This window comes from Harpia harpyja, chromosome 20 (genome assembly GCF_026419915.1).
Source record: "Harpia harpyja isolate bHarHar1 chromosome 20, bHarHar1 primary haplotype, whole genome shotgun sequence".
NCBI classification, from domain to species: domain Eukaryota; kingdom Metazoa; phylum Chordata; class Aves; order Accipitriformes; family Accipitridae; genus Harpia; species Harpia harpyja.
Window position 1 is genome coordinate 7,334,498 of NC_068959.1, and position 13,954 is coordinate 7,348,451.

Consider the following 13,954-nt stretch of genomic DNA (forward strand, 5'->3'; position numbering starts at 1 on the left):
GAGAAATGACCTCTGGAGCTGGCTCCAAACTGCATAATTTGTGCCTGGATTGGATTTCTCCAAAGCCAGAGACATTTCCATCCACCTGTGCCATCCTAATCTCATTTTGTTGCTACTTAATCTAGCTGGGGAATTCAGGACAGTAAGGCAGGCTCTACCTGGACTTGTAGTAGGTACTGTTCTTTTGTTCTTCTGTTCAGGATGGATGATGTCACCAGCAGACCATTTTGGGTGACATCAAAAGCCTTCCCATCGTTGCCCTGGGTGATCTGGAACGAGTACGGTGGTCCATTTTCTGGGGAGTCTCTGTCACTCATAATCAACTCCAGGACGCTTGTACCCACGGGAGCGTTCTCCTGAAATGGGGAAAGATGCTAGCAGAGAAAGGGAAGCAAAGAGAAAAGGCGCAGGGGAACCCATAATGCCCCTAGAGCTCCTGGATCAGGAACAGGGAAACAAATCCCATACCCCATGTGCATTTCTAGTACATGCAGACTGAGACTCTTGCCAGAAATGGCAGAGACCCAGTGGTGGCAGGGGACTCCCTTTCATGGTATTACCTATGTGGCAGCTAAGCATATACAGTTGAGCTGATGCCGTTGCTTTCCCCTTGAGTCATGCCAGCACAAGGGCAGATGAAAGCACATTTTGTGTATGTTTCTTTCTGAGTATGTATAGGTGTTTTGAGTCCAAGCGACAACTGGGCTGCATCCAGCAGACATGATGATGCTTGACCATGTGCTTGGGTCTGCTTTTTATGTTGTGGTGTAGACATGGATGATTGCAAGGGAGAAATGGGTTGCAGGTCAGGCTTGGGAAGTGTGAAAAGCTCTGCGCTCTCTGTACTGAAAGGACAGGAGGTGCCTGAAGCTATTGGAAAGAGAAAATGGCATCTGTTGCAGAATATCTGCCCTGCAGATGCTACCAGTTCTTTGTGGCAATGAGCATAAAGCAACAGCGTGCTTCATCGCTGCCTCACCCCTCTGCTCCCTGCACCCACTGCTCCCGAGTATCTTAGTACCCCGAGATGGACTGGGAGAACAAACTGCCTCCTGGCTTACCTGCACCACCACGCTGTAGTTGAGCTGGAAGAACCGAGGAGGGTTGTCATTGACATCAGACACATGGACACGCACAGCGACGTCACTGAACTGAGCAGGGTGGCCGTTGTCCGTGGCTCGAACTGTCAGGGAATAACTGGGGATCTGGAGGATTTGTAGTGCATGATTACTTGGAGAAATGGAGGAATGGTGGCTTTTTCACATTGATGTTTTACTCTGCTGCAGCTTGTTGAAATGCTTGGGGCCATGTGTTGCACCGTAACGATAGCTTTGCCCTTGGCTAAGGCTCTCCATCCATAAATCTCAAAGCACATTTCTAAAGAAAATCAGCTTCACAATAATTGCAGAGAATGGAAACAACTTGCCAAAGATGGATGAGACTAAGCTGGGCAAATGTCTGTCAATAGTGGTTTGAGCCGCTAAAGTTTTATGAATGAGAGATTGTCCAGATGACCTTTCCATCTCCTCCCCATACCTGTTTTCTATAATGCTCTGATGCAGAGAAGCAGAAACCAACCATGTTGGTTTCGAGTTTGGGGCTGACTCTCACCCAGCCAGCTTGAAGCACCAGTGGAGCAGACCAAAGCCCAGAGTTGTGACCACTGAAGGCTATATTGCTTTCACTAAAGCCCAGCCTTCCTACAGCATTATCTATGAGTCTAGAAAATGAATGAATGAAACACTTGCCTTCTGCTTACAGTATTACAAGTAGATCATTCAGAAAACAGGAGGTATGCTCCCTCAGTCTTCTGGGGCACATCTGTTTTAGCCTTCCTGTTCCCATTTTCTTGAACTTACCTCCTCCCTGTCCAGATGCTTGGCGATGCTGATTTGCCCGCTTTTGGGTTGAATGGTGAAGTGTCCCAGCGGGTTCCCTCCTACGATTGAATATGTGATCTGATTGTTCATTGCTCCATCCAGGTCATCAGCTGACACCTGTTAGGAGAGAAAAAGCTAGGACCCCTGGCCCAAAAAGGCCTTGCCATGGAGGAATGGGGGCAGGACCTCCTTGTCATTTACGGGTATTGGTTTGAGCTTGCCTCAAATGAGGAGGAGGAAGGAAGGTGGTTTACATAAGCGTCATTCATTAGTTTTTTCAAGACAAAACTCAACACAGCTACACCAATGGCTTTCTCCTTGTCCCTTTCCTGATTTTACCACCCTTGTGATGGTAACAGGCTGGGCAGGGAACTTCACATGGAAATACCTTGGGCTCTGCTATTCTGCCCAGGGAAGTCTCTGCCTTCCCCAGGTTGCAAGGGTATTGGCCTTCTGCAGGCATTTTAGCTCTCTTGGGAGGTCCCCAAAGCTCCTGAGCCCCCCTTAGGTATCTCAAGCTTTCACTTAAAGATGTCTTATAAGGCAAAGTGTTCTCCCTGTCTATGGAGTGTCACGAGTTCTGCCAATCATGCTTTTTTAAAGTTGTGCTTAAATCTTAGATGTTCAGTGTCACAAACCTACTGAGGTGGCTGTGTCCAAGGAAAAGTAAAGTGCAAAAGTAAATAATGCATGGCACAAATAAAAGAATAGATAAAGACATCTGGCCTGGTTCATAATCGTACCGTGAGGATGATTTCTCCGACTGCAGCATCCTCTCGGATATCAGCGAAGTAAGGGTCTTGGATGAACTCTGGTGCATGGTCATTGATGTCGGTTATGTTGATCACCACCATGGTCACATCGCTGAGAGAAGCTGAGCCCTTCCTTGTGCCCTCAATGGATAAGTAATACTCATGACTTGCTTCAAAGTCCAAGCTCCCATTTATGTATAAGGCACCTGCATTGGCCGATGGATAGAAAAGGACAGAAGATACTTTGAATGAATGGCATGTGAGGTTTCTTGGAATACTAGAGATATACTGAGACGATTGCTAAACTGCCAGCTGAAAAGGTGCTGTTGACTTGACTTTGACCTTCTCTGGTTAAATCAGGATACTGCAGGTCATGGCATCACATAAACTATGATTGAACTGATTCTGGTATAACCTGCCTCATTCTGGTATCCAGTGTTTGAAGAGGTGAAATAAACTTTCACTCTGGAAGGTATCCAGGAATCTTCATTGGAGGGGATCTGGGACAAAATAGGATGAGAGTCCAACAGTGCTATTGAAAGCTGTGACCAAGGCAGTAGTAGAGCATCACTGAAATGCGTCATAGGTAGGATGAAAAGGTGTGAGATGTAGATGCACAGTTGTACAGGAAAAAAGGTGTGCGGCAAGATGCTGTGATTTGCAAGTGAGGCTTGGGATACAACACAGAAAGGACGAGGCTGTTAATCTCAAAAAACAAGTGAGGAACATGGACTGAAGACATAAAGTGAAAGCAAAAAAAAAAAAGGGGGGGTGTGACAGAATGCTTTCCTGCATTCAGCACTGAAACAGTCACAAAATTATTCCCTGGAAATGACACTGTTCTGTGTCTTTTAAGACATACAAACTAATAAGAAGATTGGTGTGGAAAAATTAGCAAGAGCCTTGGGGACAGAGAAGCTGAGGAAGGTGCCATGAATGAGGATGTTACAGCCAAGGGCAGAAGACCATTGATGACGCAGCCAAAGGCTTGTTTCAGGTAGTTAACGTTGGCCTTCCGATAACAGCTCTTATCAATCGCTGTGCAAACAGAGCAGTGCTTTATTTGGCTAGTAAACCTGGCTCAACACTGGCTCATGGTTAACAGATTGGTATTATCCACATTCATTGAGTGCAACCTAATAAAGCTGCCTCTTACCCTGGGCTGCAGGTTCCTTGTGGGATCAGGATGGAGACACTTTTTCAATGAAGTGTCTTTAAAAGTGTTTTTTTAACCTTCTCCTGCATTTTGAAGTGGAAAAATTTCCCCATCCTGTTGTCTATATATCTGTCATTCCCATGGACGTGTCTCAGGTCCCAGACATGTAACAGGAATCTTTCCATTAATTTCAGTAAGATTTGGATCACTCCTTAAGTGACTTGGCTGGCAAAATTTAGGGTAGAAGAGAAGACTGTATTCCCTACCCTTGTGCTGGCTAAAGACAGAGGGGAGCAGAGGTGCAAGCCAAATGGAGAAGAACCAGAGAAGACACATACAAGGACAGCCTTTGATGTTGGGTCAACCTGGACCTGCTTGGGCACGAGATTGTCTTACCTGTGTTTGAGTTGAGCTGAAATTTCCCATGGTCGTTGCCATTCACAATTTCATACTTGATCTCTGTGTTTTCTGCATTGTCCCTTGTCAAGGCTGACAAGTTGAGAACCTCTGTACCCACAGCCACGTCTTCTTTTACCATGGCCACATATTCAGGGGCCAGGAAAACAGGCAGATATTCATTTAGATCCACAACGGAGACAGTGACAGTGCCAAGAGCAGAGAGGGGCTCTGGGGTGCCCCGGTCAGTAGCACAGACTGTCAGCTCAAATGCTGAATGCTGTGAATCCTTCAGAGGCTTTTCCAGACGGATCACCCCTGTGGTTTCCTCAATTGAAAAGTGTCCATTGGCAGAGTCAAACAGAGAATAGACCACCTCAGCATTGAGACCTGGAAGAATAAAGGACAGGCTGCATTAATTCATGGGTAGGGATGTTGTTGGTTTCAATTTTTCTTTTAATCTATTAGAACTATGTGTACTTAGTGACCTTAAATTCCTAGGGAAAATGGAAGCTGTATGAACATCAGGTGTGCCCCTGTCCATCTGTAGGTTCAGATTTCTAGCCACCCTCACCATCATCCATCAGCACCACCTGTCTGCATTTAGTGGTACTTCCCATTTTTAATTCCTTTGTTTTTAAACATAATTTCCCTTCATATCTGCTTCCAAAGCAGATAAATGTGATCTTGCTTCTCTGTCATTGTAAATTCAGTCTCTGCTGGAGATGTTTATTGAAAGCTCCTTTCTTAGGAGCCTTACCTATGTTTCTGAGAATCTTTGTGTCTTCAGAAGGACCTCTCCATCCATATCATCTACCCCATCCAGATCTAAAGTTCCTTTTATCCTTATTATGCTCATTCTCAATCACCATCCTTAGTAAAGTTTCTGTCCGGTTTGGATCCCAGACAAAGTGTGTCACAGTTTGCTCTGTGCATCACAGTTACAGGTACTGTGTGTGTCCTCAAAGTCTGTCCTTGTGTGTTTCTGCAGATATTGCACTTCTTACAGGGTCACAAAAATGCTGATGCCAGCCTGCTAGTCAAGAACATGTCAGCAATGAGATCCAGGCACATCTTTGCCAAGATTCAGTCATCTATGCCCATTGCTGTAGCCCTTCCCTAGGTTTCAAAGGTTTCTATTCAGGGTGAAAGATGAACTCTACTAAAAAGTAAATCCCATTCTGACTCACCTTCATCAAGGTCCCTGGCAGCAACCACGGCGATGGGTGTCTTTGTCGTGGTGTTGTCAAAAACTGCCACGGCGCAGTGACTGGGGAAGAATCTCGGTGCGTTGTCGTTCGTGTCCTCTATAATCAGTGTTATATCTGCCTGGCAGGAACGGCCTCCGCCATCAGTCGCTTTGGCAACAAGGTGGTACATAGGTTTCTGTTCACGGTCGAGAGGTGCAGATGTAGTCAGTTCCCCTGTTGGAAAGAACAGGAGATGGTCTTGTCTCCTGCAACAGCAGCCGTAGCCTAGGAGAGCTCAGAGAGGTTCAAGCACGCTGCCTTCCGGGATGAACCGTGGGAGACAACAGACCAGGTTTGAACACCATTTGTAATCCAGCTAATAGCGGTGATGTGTCCACACCACATTGCTCGGGGCTGTTCTCGGATCCCTGGCAAGGCTTGGCACGGGGAGTCCTGCAAGTCGAGCTGAACTTCATGCAAGGGATGCCGTCATGGGATAAAAGTGCTCATAGATAAATTGCACTTCTAAACACCTTTATAAACCCCACTGCATTAAGCTTTCTGCAACGTAATAAACCCCAAGTGATCTCTAGAATGATCATCATGTCTGTTTGGGCAAATATACTGCCCAAGACCCACTAAGACATTTTTTAGAGTGTAGAACTTGGGTCTTGGCTCAAGCCAAATACTTGCTGATCTCTCCTCCTCAAGACCTGGTTGTTAGCGATAGTGTCTGCCCTTCATTTTAACAATGCTAATGCCAACATTTGTAAAGAAAGCTAGCGGGAAGACGCAGAGCTTAGTCTCCTCTATACCACATTGCAATAAACCTGCCTGTTTGCCATTCCCTCCTAGCTTGGGAGAGCTGGAATGAGCAGTCATTTTGTTTGCTCAAGAGGAGATAAATGTTGAGCCACGCTGGGAGCTGGCATTTCTTGGGAGTGGGCGAGGAAGAGGCTAAAAGCATCCCGTTGCCCAGCTCTCACCTGTATGTGGGCCCAGACGGAACTCCTCTGCACCAGGGCCGTGGAGGCTGTACGTTATCTGGGCATTGCTGCCGACGTCGGGGTCAGTTGCTGATATTTTCAAAATGAAAAGGCCCGGCAGAGCGTCTTCGGAGACTCTCCCAGTGTAGAATATCTGGCAAGGACAGAAGGTGTTATTGACATCTGAGTTGTCTCCAAAATACCTTCATCCTGTATGGGGAGGAATGGACTAGCAGAAGCTTTGCAGAGAAGGATAAACCATGCGGTTATAGGGGAACACAATGTGCCTCATGTTGCCGGCTGCTGGGGTGTGGACTGGGACCAGTGAGCTCATTTCACACAAGCCTTTGAATCTCCTTTGGGAAGCAACCACCTCTGTTCTTTCTCACCATGGGTAACATCCATACCAGCAATCAGCTCTCTACAGTAACAAACCTCCTGATGGGAATCTCTCAGCTTAGCAGGATATAAAACTCAGTAATTTACATGCCCCTACCCAGGAGGCTTCCTGGCATTGTTTATCTCCAAAAATTATCCTTCATAATGCTTAGGCACTCACTTACTGCTGGCAAACATGCTTGGAGGCTAGATTTAATGTTCTTGCTTGACATGCAGCTTAATTAAAATTGCTAAGCATAATCAAAGCAACAGGATTGTGTGAGAAGAATTATGACAAGCCAAACCCTCTTAACACGCTCTTTCTGTTCTTTCTTCCTTGCTATTGTGTTTTCTCCTTCCCAGAAGCTCGCCTCATGTCCCTGATGTCCCAGCACAGACATCTTACCTGGCCGCACTCAGGGCTGTTGTCATTGATATCCAGGACAAAAATTTCCACTTCAGTGGTGGCCTGAAATTTCCCATCAGAGGCCATAACCTTGAGGAGATATTTCTCTGTATCTTCTCTGTCCAGGGGTTTCTTGGAAGAAATTGTCCATTCGCCCTCGATTTGGTTAACTGTGAACTGTCCCAGTATGTCTCCTTCTAGAAGGGGGCAGGAGGCAAGGAAAAAAGGCATTTACTGAGTGCTGAAAATCAGAAGTGATAAGGAAAGGGGATATAGGTGTGTCCACTGCCGGTCCCTTAGGAGAGCTGAAGGACTTGCAGTGGTGACACAGAGAGGGCATTGGTGTCGTATCAGGCAGGTGAGGAGCATTTGGTCTACCTCACTGCACGGCTGAGAAACACCCTGCCTATTTTTGTTATTCCCTGTCTGCATATTACACTGGAAAGAGGAAACAACTCCTGATTGCAAAAATATCTTGGTAATATTCTGCAGACGTGCATATTCATTGCCTCAAAACCACGTTGTCTTACCTTCCTAAAGTGTGTCAGTTTTTCTTGGTGTGTGTTCCTAAAGGGATCTGAGAGTTGCAAATACCCTGCAGACATTGGTTGGATCTTATTGTTACAGTACCATGTATAGTTCTACCTCCTTTTATCCTATAGATGTATCTAATATATAGCTGTGCTTTCTGGAGCTACTTTTTGATTCTGTAAGAGCCAAATGTTGAGACAGACTAGGCAGGCTCTCCGGTCCACCAGATTCATGTTGCTTCTGCTGATGTTACACAGAGGAGATTTAAAATGGGGTGGATGCCACCCCTGGAGAATCCTTCTCTTCTGGCAAGGAGCTGGTGTCCTCTGCTGAACCCATGCCGTTGGGCAGAAGGAGGGAGCACATTAGGTAATGGGAGGCAATGAAGAGAGCTGGCTGCAGGGTTTGTTTGTGTTAAGACTCTGAAGGGCCTCGCACAGCTGGGTAAATTAAATTCACTCTCTTTCTGCTTTCATTTGTGCTGTGGTGATGAGGTTGTGAATCTGGAGACACGATGAGACCTCTGCTAGCCTTTCTTCTCATGCTGGAAGACTCCAGCCCATGCTCAGGTTTAGTTTCTGTGTGTTTGAAATCAATGTGCATGTGAACAATGGAAAGCTAGGCTCTCTGTTCACCGCCTTTCTTTTGCTGCAGTGCTATACTGCAGTTGTATTTATATGGTCATGGGTAGAGTTTGACCTGGGCTTGTAAGTATAAGCATGCGTTCTTTTAGGTTTAAAGTAGTTGGAAGTTACTACTAACTTTAAGATGGCAGAAATATGAATACGTAAATGGATTGAATCTTTCCTCCCAAAGGCTTGCAAATACCTAGGCACGCCATAAACCAATTGAAAGTACCAGCATTCCTCCCCTGTTTTGGATGGTTACAATAATAGATAACAGGCTGCAGCATGATCTGGCTAAATGAGTTGACCCTGAAGGGTCGTCACTTGAGTTTGAACAAACTTTTTAATTTGAAGTATCTGTTCCAGGTCTGAGAAAGACCCTTTGGGGTTAAAAAGTACTGTAAAATCAAGCTTCTGCTTGTGCAGATGCACAACAAACATTCCAGTACAACTTTTTTGTTGTTTTACAGCAGTGGTTAATTTTAGTTGGCATAACTGATGTTTCAGGGATGCAAGAGTCATCTTTAGCGTTTCTTGCCAGCCAAAACCCTCACTAAGATTGACATGACAGTCTCTAATATCCACCAGTCTGCAGAGTGGTTAACTGCAGCCTTGTGAGGTCTACTTGTTTGCTAAGTGAGAGTCAAAGTGGCTTCATAGGAAACACATTTTATACCAGAAAGTTATATGCATCCTATGTGCATATATATAGTTATTAAAAATACAGGCAGGCTACACATATGTGTGATGCGTAAACTGACTGCAGTGTTTGCAGGAGAAAAAGCTGGGTCAAAGAGCTTAAACGCAGATCACAGTGTCTATGTGAGAAAAACCTTCCTTTCTGCTGTACCACCACTTTGTCCTTCCAATAGGTATTACAATTACCCTGTCTTAATTATTCCTCTGTTAAGAAAGTATAAATAAATATATCTACAGTACTGTGTAATTACTTATATATATTTTATTTATTTATTTATTTCCAAATAAATAGGATGATTCAGTGGTGAGACAGTTATAATGATAATTCTACCCACTGCGGTTAGTTATTAAAGAGTTTTGGATACCCCAGACTCATTTAACTGAAGAGTCCAGCTCATGACAGAGCTCGGGTTTGATGTCCTGCTTCTGATAGGACTGTCAGTATAATGCTATTTCTGTTAATATTCTGTAAGACATGGTATCAAATCCTCACTTTGAGATGATACTCTATTCTTGCTCACTGAAGATTTAAAGTCAGGAAAAACTCACCAGTTATGTAGCACGTGACCCGCCGGTTCTGCTCAGAGATGTCTGCATCGATGGTACTCAGTGTGACAACAACCTGCCCTGGCTCTGCATTCTCAATTACTGATCCTTTATAGAAATCTGAGGTGAACTGTGGAGCATTATCATTTTCATCAGAGACAGTGACCTCCACCAAGGTTTGGGAAGAGAGCTGGACTTTCCTGCCATGGTCGGTGGCCACCACATAAAAGCGATAGATCTCCTGATCTTCGCAGTCCAGCTCTTTTAGGGTGGTGATCCACCCACTCTCACCATCAATGGTGAAGAGTCCTCGGAGGTTGCCAGATTCTGCTTCTAGACTGTAGGTCACCTGTCCATCACTTCCCATGTCCTGGTCGTTAGCTGTCACTTGAATGACTGTGGTTCCCGATGGCATGTTCTCCATGACAAAAGCTTTGTAGGGATCTGCCTCAAAAACGGGTCTGTTGTCATTGACGTCCTGCACTTGGATGTTCACAGAGACCAGAGAGACCAGCTCAGTCTCCTGATGTGAGCAGTGAGCCATAACATCAATCTGGTACCACTTGGTGGTCTCATGATCCATGGCTTTTTTGATTTTCAAAGCCCCCGTTTGTTCATCCACTGTGAACACCTCATCCTTGTTACTTTCTGTAGTAGTTCCCTTCACCAGGCTATATATGATGGGATCCTCTGCAAAAGCTTTGACTGACCCTATTTCTGATCCCTCTGGAAGATCCTCAGATGCAGAGAACGTATAAAGGGGCTCAGAAAACCTTGGCAATGTCACCTCCCTGGGGACAATCTGAAGATTCACTGGGACAAGGGAGTTCCAATGAGGGGGTCTGCCATCTTCAGCTTTCACCTTGAAGTTAAAGGCTCTGTTTTCTAAACCAATAAGGCTCTCCTTGATCTTAACAACCCCAGTGGCAGCATTGATCTCCACGAGGTCTTCTGCCACATCTTCCACGGAGTCAACGGAGTAAATGACATCTGCATTTGCACCTTCATCAGCATCGTAAGCCAGTACCTGGATGACAGGGGAGCCTTTGCTTACATTGGACTGGATGGACAGTGTGTATTCAGAGGCTTTAAACCGAGGTGGGTTGTCGTTCTCATCTGTAAGGATTATTTTGACAGTGCAGAACGCCACCTTCCCACCCCCATCCTTGGCCATGACTTTAATGGCAATGACTCTCTCTGTTGAGTTTTCCCTGTCCAGTTTTTGCAGCGTGGCAATACGGCCTTTATTGTCTATGGAGAACTTCTCATGAGCGAGTTTATTTATGATGGTATAGTCAATGGTGCCATATGGGCCACCATCCGGATCAATAGCCAGCAGCTCAATCACTTTGGTACCTATCTCAGCATTTTCTGCCAGCTCTGCCTCATACACGTTCTGCCGAAAAGAGGGGCTGTATTTGTTGGCATTTGTGGTATTGATATACACAGGCACCGTGCTCTTGAAAACTCCATCTGAAGCAGAAACTCTGAGATTGTAAGATGACTCCAAGTCCTTTTTGCAGCGGTTGAACATGGATATTATTCCAGAAGTGCTGTTGATAGTGAAATGCCTATTGTCATTGCCTGAGAGTATCACGTATTCCAGTCGGGTGGTGTCACCGCTATCGGGGTCCAGGGCCTGGACTTTTATCACAATGTGCCCGCACGTAGCCATTTCGCTTACCTTGGCTTCGTACTGAAGCTGGCTGAACTCAGGGGGATTGTCATTGATGTCTGTCACATCTATGATTACTAGGGCATCACTGCTAAGTGGAGGCATCCCATGATCTGCAGCTCTTACTTTCATGCGAAACTGTTGATTTTTTTCATAATCAAGTGCTTGAGCTGTTGCTATTTGCCCTGTGCTGGCATCAATATTAAAGAACTTGGCAGCATCTGAACCATCATCCAGGATCTGATAGGAAACCACTTTGTTTCTGCCTGAATCCTTATCGGAAGCAAAGAGCTGGATAACAGGGGTCTGTGCTGGCAAACTCTCCGAGACAGATGCCGTGTAGATGATCTGAGAAAATATGGGGGGGTTGTCATTAATGTCCTCTACCTCCACCTCTACTCTGGCTTCTGAAAAGGATCCTAGCGCTGTGTCTGTGGCTCTAACGGTGAACAGGTGTTTTGTCTCTAGCTCATAGTCCAGCTGACCTGTGACAGTAAGGACACCAGTTTTGAAGTCGGTGCTGAACAGTTTCAAGGAGTCTTCTTCCACAATGTTGTAGATGAGGCGCAAGCCTTCAGGGCTGCGAGCCTGTATGTGGAGGATAGATGTGTACAGGGGGATGTTTTCTGGCACCTTCACTCGGTAGTACAAACTTTGGAAGAGAGGGTTGGATTTGTTCCTCACACTGATCACAACCTCCTCTTCAGCACGGAGGGGAGGCTCACCTTTGTCCTTAGCAATGACTCGGAGGTTGTATTTATTTAAAGCTTGATAATCAAGAGGCTTCTTAAGTGAGATGTCTCCTAGGTAAGGGTCAATCCAAAAGTATTTATAGTCCTCTGCAAATGAGTAGGTAATGGCTCCGTTATCCCCTATGTCTCTGTCTGTTGCTGACACCTGAAAAAGTACGTCACCTGGCTCTGTGCCGTCCTGCACCGAGGTGTAATATGGCACATTCTCAAACTGTGGTGGGTTGTCATTGACATCCTCTACATAAACCTTGACTGTGGCTTGGGACACTCTTGGTGGTTTCCTATTGTCCTTCACTTCCACAGCTACCTCGTGCACGTCTTGTGTTTCGCGGTCAAATTTCACACCCTTGGTCTGGAGTACTCCAGATGCCTGGATCATTTTGAATCTTTCCTTTCCATTCAAAAGCGAATAGAAAAGTGGTTCATTTAGCTGATATCCCTTGACCCCAAGAACAGTGAGAGTCTTCTCGTCTGTAGAGTTCTCCATCACAGTTGCTGTGTATACGTCTTGATCAAATTTTAAGCCAGTACCTTGTGCTTGAGTTAAATTTAGCTTAACCAGAGCAGTACTCTTATATAAGCCATCACCAGCTCTGACTGTGAGTTCACGATAGCTTCCCAGGCCAGTAGCATTAAGAATGGAGATGAGACCTGTGAGTGGATGAATATAGAAAGCATTATCAAGGTTCCCTTCCACGATGCTGTAGGTCACCTCCGAATCTGCATCTTTTGCCTGCACTGACAAAAGCTCCATTCCTGGGTGGGCAGGCAGCAAGACAGAAAGCTCATAAGTGTCTTTGAAAAAGACTGGAGGTGAGTCATTCACATCTTTAACATGGATTGTGACCTTGGCTGGCTTGGATGCAAATAAGCTGGGACTTCCACTGTCATGCGCATGTACACTGAAGTGGAAAACTGGGGTGAGCTCATAGTCTATATCAGCACGACTGGTCAGTGTCCCTGTGCTGGGATCTACTGTGAAATATTTTAGTGCCCCTGGTTCCAAAATCTCATAGACCAGCAGAGCATTGGAGTCTTGATCAGCATCTGTTGCATGGGTCACGAGGGGGGCATTGCTTTCATCCAGAACCATGCTTTGGGATGGAGCATTCTCCATGATCCAGCCAACGAAGGAAGGCTTAACGAAGATAGGCACATTGTCATTCTCATCTATGACATAGATGAGTACCATTGTGTCCGTAAATGCTCCAGCCATGTTGGTGCCACGGACTTTCAACTGGTAAAAAGATACCTGCTCAAAATCTAAGCTCTTCTGAGTGGAAATAAGGCCTGACTGATAGTTCATGGAGAACACTCCATCTCCATTTCCATCTTTTATTTCATAGCTGACTGGTGACAAGCTTGTGGCTGAAACTTGGATCAGAGGAGAGCCAACAGCAGTGGATTCACTGATCTCTGTGATGTATTCGGCCTCGGGAAATTTTGGAGGGGTTCGATCAGAGGGTCTAATGTGGACATGTACTGTAGCAGAATCTTTAAGCTGGGGGAACCCCTGATCTTCTGCCTTTATAATGAGAGTAAATCGCTCCTGCCTGGATGGGTCCAGTTTCTGGGCAACTGTAATAATTCCAGAATATGGGTCGATGCTAAAGAAACCTTCCCCATTACCTGCAAGAAGAGAAATTACAAAGTGAAGAATGCAGACACCCTGTTGGTTTTGGTTTTCTGAACCTGTTTTCCATAGATGCTCCTGATTTCAGACCTAATTAACATCTGTTTCTTTCACTGGGAGACAACAATCTTCATTAATTTCTAAATAGTTTTCATTCTAAGAACAATGAACTCATTGAGATCTACGAGGTAACTTTTAAATCAATCAAAATGTAAATTAGAGATAAATACGCTTCTAATTTGAGTATATTTAGTGGTGGCAGAGCATGTGCTTGAAGCTTTTGCCTCGTGTGCAGAACATGGTAGCACAGACTGTGCTAGTTCCTTCAAGCCCTGTCATGCTTATAAT

The 13,954-nt window shown here is 45.3% G+C and overlaps 1 protein-coding gene across 1 annotated transcript in view; it reads right to left on the reverse strand.

Annotated features, from left to right (window-relative positions):
- Positions 1-13,954, reverse strand: part of FAT2 (FAT atypical cadherin 2) — a 59,789-nt gene that overhangs the window by 14,040 nt on the left and 31,795 nt on the right. Inside the window, exons 10-18 of the mRNA XM_052772055.1 lie at positions 9,550-13,602; positions 7,145-7,341; positions 6,361-6,514; positions 5,375-5,608; positions 4,185-4,574; positions 2,624-2,838; positions 1,860-1,997; positions 1,062-1,205; positions 159-356 (exon numbers count right to left, since the gene is read on the reverse strand). Coding sequence (XP_052628015.1) covers positions 159-356; positions 1,062-1,205; positions 1,860-1,997; positions 2,624-2,838; positions 4,185-4,574; positions 5,375-5,608; positions 6,361-6,514; positions 7,145-7,341; positions 9,550-13,602 — 5,723 coding nt within the window. The remainder of the gene's footprint in view (positions 1-158; positions 357-1,061; positions 1,206-1,859; positions 1,998-2,623; positions 2,839-4,184; positions 4,575-5,374; positions 5,609-6,360; positions 6,515-7,144; positions 7,342-9,549; positions 13,603-13,954) is intronic.